At 35.8% G+C, this 7,834-nt stretch overlaps 1 protein-coding gene across 1 annotated transcript in view; it reads right to left on the bottom strand.

Annotated features, from left to right (window-relative positions):
* Positions 1-5,670, bottom strand: part of LOC311070226 (adhesion G protein-coupled receptor A2-like) — a 25,511-nt gene extending 19,841 nt beyond the window's left edge. Inside the window, exon 1 of the mRNA XM_084093975.1 lies at positions 5,078-5,670. Within this exon, the coding sequence (XP_083950101.1) occupies positions 5,078-5,283 (206 nt within the window). The 5' untranslated portion in view covers positions 5,284-5,670. The remainder of the gene's footprint in view (positions 1-5,077) is intronic.
* Positions 5,671-7,834: the final 2,164 nt, after the last annotated feature.

The following is a 7,834-nucleotide window of genomic DNA, read 5'->3' as shown; positions in this document are numbered from 1 at the left end:
CAAAAATACAGTAAAAAATTGTGAGATATTATTCCAATGTAAATCATCTGTTTTCTATGTGAATATACAGTAAAGTGTAATTTATTCCTGTGATCAAAGCTGAATTTTCAGCATCATTACTCCAGTCTTCAGTGTCACATGATCCTTCATGATCAAAATGAAGTGAGTTTAAGCTTAAAACTAGAACAAATATCTACCAATGGGAATAAACTTAATTAAAAAAAATCTACTTAATTTAAAATTGGAAACAAGGCAGATATTTGTCCTTGTTTTAACTTCATTTTGATTCGTTTCGGAAAACAAGACTTAATATCTTCAGTCATTTTGCTTCTCCAGCAAATGTATCTTGATTTCAAAGTCTCCCAGTAGTCAATCATTTTATCCCTTAAAACTTAAAACTTTGATCACCAAAATGAGATATTTAAATGTTTTTTCCTTGAAAAAAATGTGTTTTAATGTCTTAAAATATCTTGAATGTAACTCGACACCCTTGCCTCATTTAGTATGCGTGGTTCTATGAATATGCAAATGAGCCCCGCCTCCACTCACTCACTCAGCTCAGAGATCCACTGGTTGACGATCACACGTTGATCTGATTGGTTACAAGGTAGTTTGTGACGTCAGAAACACCAGCGATTTCAAAGCGTGTTTTTGAGACTGTCTTTGGTTCACTGCAGTTTTAAGGAGGAAATACTCAGCAATGGAGTCGACTTATGAATTTACACATGCTTTGTCTTAAAGCATATTAAAAACACCACATACACACATAAACAACATTAAAAGCTGGATTTTCACCACAGGGGGACTTTAATAATGTTCAGATATGAAGACCTCTCAATTCGACACGTTCAGCCAATCCAGAAATCACTGTTTTATGATTTTTAGGAACGCTAGCGTCTTATGACACTTTCAATAACCTCGCGAGCGCCGCGCGGCTAACGTTTCCTTGGCAGACGCTCTGTTTTCCTTTCTTAACATTTTTAGACAGTCGACTCTCCAAACTCGCTCAGACACATTCTTGGGTTTACAGACAGATTCATTATTAGCGTCTATGAGACGGAGCGTATCAGTGTGTGTCACGGGAATTAAAATTCATTTACTGCTTCATCTGATGCAGGACAAGCTCAACGTTCACGTCCCTGAGAACGAACGCCTGCGTCTGAGAGATAATCAGAGAGAACGAGAGCACTTCATTCACTCACAAACACACCTTCTCTTTCAGATAAATGCTGTTCTTTTCAACTTTCTATTCATCATTAAAATGCATCACAGTTTTCACAAACATATGAACTTTTTAACACTGATAATAATCATAAATGTTTCTTGATCATCAAATCATCATATTAGAGTGATTTCTGAAGGATCATGTGACACTGAAGACTGGAGTAATGATGCTGAAAATTCAGCTTTGATCACAGGAATAAATTACACTTTACTGTATATTCACATAGAAAACAGATGATTTAAATGGTAAAAATATCTCACAATTTTATAGTATTTTTGATGTAGTAAAAAACTGAATTCTGTCATTTTTACATTGTCTTCCAAAAACATAAAATCTTACTGATTCAAAACTTTGAAGCAATAGTTTATAATATAATATGAGAATTAATTCAAGATCTGATAAAGACCAGTCTGTGTGTGTGTGTGTGTGTGTGTGTGTGTGTGTGTGTGTGTGTGTGTGTGTGTGTGTGTGTGTGTGTGTGTGTGTGTGTGTGTGTGTGTGTGTGTGTGAGTGAATGTGTGTGTATATGAGTGTGTGTGTATTTGTGTGTGTGTGTGTGTGTGTGTGTGTGTGTGTGTGTGTGTGTGTGTGTGTGTGTGTGTGTGCGCGTGTGTGAATGTGTGTGTATGTATGAGTGTGTGTATATGTATGGGTGTTTGAATGTGTGTATGAGTATGTGTATAGTATGTGTATGAGTGTATATATGAGTGTGTGTGAGTATGTGTGTGTGTAAATTGAAAATTCAGCTTTGATTACAGGAATAAATTACACTTTATTATATATTCACACAGAAAACAGATATTTTAAATTAGCATAATATTCTACTCACATAAATGCAGCCTTGAAACACTTTAAAATTGTGAATGGTCGTGTATCTGCACTAAATTGTTATTTCCTAAAACTATGTGTCATATCTGAAACAGTGAGTAAATGATGACATCATTGACACTGTTTACACACAGATTTCAGAAACCTGCAGTGAATTCTGGGAAAGATTTTCATCACACACTGATATAGATGACTCCTCATATCTGAAGATGACCGTATCGATTTCTTAATCCCAAATCCATGTGGTTCTCCTAATAATATAAACCTTTTCTAAGCTTTGACTTATTTTCTCAGATACAGACAAAAAAAAAAAAGGTTATTTTCTACACAATGAAAGTGAATGAGAACAGATGCTGTTAAGCTCCAAAAAAGACATTCATAAATGATTTCTGAAATCTTGTTTTTTTTTTCAATGTCAAGGTGACAAAAGATGAATTTATTTCAATATAACAAACACTTTAATTTTCCATTAAAATATACAATACCGGTTTCTGTAAGAGTCTCTTCTGCTCACCAAGGCTGCATTTATTTTATCAAAAATACAATAAAAATTGTGAAATATTATTGTAATGTAAATCATCAGTTTTCTATGTGAATATACAGTAAAGTGTAATTTACTCCTGTGATCAAAGCTGAATTTTCAGCATCATTACTCCAGTCTTCAGTGTCACATGATCCTTCAGAAATCACTCTAATATGATGATTTGATGATCAAGAAACATTTATGATTATTATCAAATCCTATTTTTGTGGAAACTGTGATACATTGTATTTTTCAGGATTCTTTGATGAACAGAAAGTTCAAAAGAACCGCTTTTATTTGAAATATTGAATCTTTTGTAACATTGTAAATGTCTTTACTGTCACTTTGATCAATTGAATGCGTCCTTGATGAATAAAAGTATGAATTTCTTTTAAATGAATTAGGCTACATTTTAAGATATATTAAGACAGAAAACTTTGCAAAAATGCATGTATAGTTATGATTCAGCATTTCTAAGTCACTGAGAATCTTCGTCTTCCGTTTGTTTCTCACCAGATTTGATCATGAGAAAAAGTGAAATGCTGTGAAGATTATCAAATAACAACTCAAATGTCAGAAGACTTATAGAATATAGTGCGATATATGGATTAATATTATGATAACCTTTTGATGCTTTTTACTTTTCTGAGGCTTAACAGTAAAAATCCGGTTCCACTTTCATTCATTCCATGGAAAACAGGGACTCAGACATTCTGCTAAACGTCTCCTTTTGTGTTCAACAGAAGAAATAATTCACACGGGTTTGGAAGAACACGAGAATTAACATGTTGAATGATCAGCCCCTTTAAGACATAAAGATAAGATGCAAAAATTACAACTCAATTTAGAAATGAAAATGAACCTACAAGCATAAAGACTAAAAATCGGTTGATATAAAAGAGGCTTTTAATGAGTAAAACGAAATGAATTAAACATGAGGCACTTCTCACCCCAGATGTTTACTGGAGAATGATGATGAGGGTTGAGCTGAACTACAGTAAACATCATGAAGCCAGAGTCTGAGGAGGAGAACAGAGTTTATTTATCCTCAGCTCAGAAACAAAAGTGAGACGAGGGAAGTCACCGCAGAATTATGAATGTCACGCTTCCTAGAGCAGGAAAAACGCTTCCTGACAAACCAGAACCAAAACAAGCCACGGATCAGAACAATCGGATGAACTCCGTCAAGTCTGGACTCGGAACAACAGTCGGATCCGGAAATAAAAACTCCATTAGGAAAATGTATTTTGAACAATAACTTATAAAGCACTAAAGACTGTGAGCGACGAGGTTGTTAATCGATGGTGTTTGCTTCTGTTGAAGCCGTCAGCCCACATTTTTTCAACTTATTCATAAAATAATCATGTTTACCAGTGGAATTTGCAGTGAAAAACTACATTACCCATAATGCCATAGAGAAAATTCCACCAATCAGAGTCACAACAGCTTGTTAGCTCCGCCCACTCCAATGAAGACCACTAATCGAGTCAATCTCAATATACTTCAATATACTTCAATATTTGTGTGTGTGTGTATATATATATATATATATATATATATATAGTGTTGGGTAAGTTACACTAAAAAGTAATTAATTTCTATCTTCAACGGTGTAACTTGATTACTGTACTATTTACTCTCTCTAAAAAGTATTGCATGACTAATTACATTCTAAATCCCATATCAACCTCGACCAGCTGAACAATACTATAGACATTATAATTCTTCCACATAAATAATATAAAGTTGCATATATTATTCTTGAACTGACCAAAGGATTTAAAGGGAGAAAGTTACATTAAAAACATACATTTTATCATTAGATTGCTTTACAATCCTGTACTTTACTTTTTCAAGGGAAAAATAATTAAAGTACAGTGATTGATTACTTAGTAATACATTAAACTCAACACTATACTGCAATAACCTTTAAATGAATCATTGAATGGTTCTCTGTCTATTTAAATTCGATTATGTTGCCGCAATGCTTCATGGGAAAAAGGTTCTTTCCCTCATTGAAGTTCACATTCTTGTATCTTTGTCATTCTGTCTGATTTTCAAATACTTTTTTTCTTCAAATCAAAGTTTGTAATGTTGTGATTCTCCTCGTTCAAGGCTTAAAACGCTTTAATGAAGACTTTAAAATAAATCCTTTGGGAAAAGTATTCCTTTTGCTTTTGGATTATTCCTGGGAAAAAAAGCTCTGCGAACAACAAAAGTTTATGATTCTTGCACGTTTTGTTCATGATAATCCTCACGAATTATCACAACTTTCATGAATTTCGAAGCCTAAATCGCCTCTGTATTCAGACACTTTTCAAAACAAGTAAAAGTAAAAGTTTTAAGAAGATCTCAAGGGTTTATCACTGATGTATTTCATGTTGTAGAATAAAACATAAAATAAAAAAATCTCCAATATCTACAAAAGCCCGTTCAAAAAACCCATTGACACACATTGTATCAACACACATGAACACTAAAGTAAAGTGTGTGTTACTCACAGTGACACTGTTGTGTTGGGTAAAGAGCCGGGCTGCATGGTTTCCGTCAGGTCCGCATCATCACACACAACCTTCACGCGCACGCTCTGCCTATTAAACTCCTTTGATCTCTCTGACGTGCAGTGACAGCTGTCAATCATCAGGTCAGGACAGTATCTGCTCCAGCAGCCCGCGAGCGCGAGCACGAGCACGAGCAGCGCCTTCATTGCGCACTGGAGGATGATGATGATCGAGAGCGCGCGCTGTCACGTTACTTCCAGCCAATCTGGGATACAATTATTGATCATCTCAGGCTAGATCAAACACTATTGGTCCCTAATGATCAGTGCGAAAACTAACAACAAAATATTACCACTTCTGCATCATCATGCGCGAGTTTAGATGTAGGTTTGCATACTCAATGCGCGCGCTTCGGTTCATCCTTATTATCCAAAACTGAAGAAAAGTTTTGTCCCAGTGCGCGTGTCCGCGTCCAAGCGCGCACTTCTGCGCATTAGAGCCAGTTTGAGTGACTTCTGCGATAATGCGCTGCTGTCAACAGGTTCTGTTAGTGGATGAAGTAACTTCTTGTGATGCGCGTCGCGTTCCTCCTCCCGGCGTCGCGTCGTACTACGCTGAAGGCGTGACTTATGAATATTCAACATTGAACCGTGACGTTTCCCAGAAGGCCGATCTGATTGGCGGAGCTACGGGGAAGCGCTGGCTTATGAATATTAATGAGGCTAACAGACTGGGCGCTCCAGTAATAATTTTAAACAACGTAATCATACCGTTATTAATATTCATAAGCTATGCCTTCGCCATAGCAGGATTTATAACTGTCCCTCAGGGTGAATAAACTTTCTCGTCATTTTATTGGCTCAAAATCCCACATGACCGCAATTCTCCTTCATTTATTCTAAAAAGGCGTGGCGATGTGGAAAATCATTACACTGTGCATAATCATACAGAATAAAGATATTTGGTATATATATACATAAATATATAGTAGTCAAGATTTGAAGTGGATCAAAAAAGTTTAAAGTTGTCCTATAAGACAAGAACAGGTATTGTTCAAAATTCATAACTTTGATGAACGGTTTTGATCCACTTCAAATGTTGACTAGGCTACTATATATATATATAAAGATATCTATTGCTTTTATTCTTATGACGTTATTATGACGTACAAGGCATAGGCATAAATCTGCACCCTTAATGTCAGAATTTTGCACTTTTGTCTCTCATAGAAATGTAATTTGACCTTAAGATATTCTTTTCTTATATGATGGACCGTAAATGCTCTGTATTTTCCTGTAAAGGACAATAAGAGTGTTTCTCCCTATAGAATTGTCTCTTTCTGTAACTAGGTTACTGTCTAAATGCCAGGCTGAGATTGACGTACACTAGTTGCTCTGTCATCAGAGACAGAAAAGAGCAGCACATCTTATTCTGAATTTGCAATGACATGTTTTACCTCGTTTCCAGGTGCACTAATGATCTTCTTTCTCCCCTGGAAACCGTTCAGATGAGAGGCAGAGGAGATAAAGGACTCCAGCAGGACATAAACAATCCAGACCAGCGGGATCTTCTGGAACTAAAGCTCCATCTTTTGTTAAACTCACTAAAGTCTCATTACATCCAGAATTCAGTTTTTGAAAGAAAAACAAACACCATTAAAAATAGTGTCACATTGTGAAATTAAAATGGGCTGTGGACTTTAAATCTACATTCAGGAAAGACTTTCAAGGTTTTCTAAGTCCAATCCTGGATCATGACGGTAATGAAATAACGACAGATCTATATCAAAAATCTTTATTCAATTGATTGACTGTTCCTTTAAGGGTTTTGTATGTATATGAACATTTGCTACCAAAATGTTCTAAGATCATGTTGCTGCTGTTCCCATGAAGTTACAGAAACATTCCCAAAAACAACCAGTTTTCTTTATTATTATTATTTTTTTACATTGTTTTCAAAACGTTTGTTCTTTGTTATGCGAACATTAAGGGAACATTCCATTTTGTCATTCTTCGAACATGTTTGAATGTTACTTTTGAATGTTCTCTGAAATTCTGAAACAAGTGGTTACATTTTAAAAATGGCCAACTGATACATTTCAGGTAAGAAAACATTGGTGACACTTTATAATAAGGTTCATTAGATATCTACATTAGTTAGCATGAACTAATAATGAACTGCACTTACACAGCATTTATTAATATTTGTTAATACTAATTTTATTAAAATATTGTTAACATTAGTTAATGCACTGTGAACTAACATGAACAGACAATTAACAGCTGTATTTTTATTAACTAACCAGGTGCGGCTGGCCGATAGAGGGCGCTAGGGCGCAAATTGGCAATATTTGTGTGTTTGAGATATTAAATGCACCCAGTATATGTGAAAATGTGATGGAAATTCAGAATGTCTGTTTTTCTACACGTCCCCTCCTCCTGTGTGCACGTCTCATCAGCTCGGGGTCGCTGGAGAAATGCCCCAGGGAGGCGGGTCTCTGGAGCAGCTTAGCCAATTGCTGATTTAAGATATAAATGTTTGACATAAACTGTAGCCAATCAGCGAGCTCAAATCTAGTCAGCTATGGGCGATTCTGTTAGCGCCCATCTCTAACAGACAGAGGCTAGCGATAAAGGCGCGAGGCTTCTCTCGTAGCTGGCCTGGCTAGCTGGATGCGGTCATGCTAATGCCTTATTGTGCTTTCCATTCTTACTTTCAAATGCAAATGGAAAGTTTGCGCAATGTGTTTGTTTTTGT

This window comes from Abramis brama, assembly GCF_963993115.1.
Source record: "Abramis brama genome assembly, chromosome: 19".
Lineage (NCBI taxonomy): Eukaryota > Metazoa > Chordata > Actinopteri > Cypriniformes > Leuciscidae > Abramis > Abramis brama.
The sequence above is the reverse complement of the archived record's forward strand: the minus strand, read 5'-3'. Positions and strand labels throughout refer to the sequence as shown.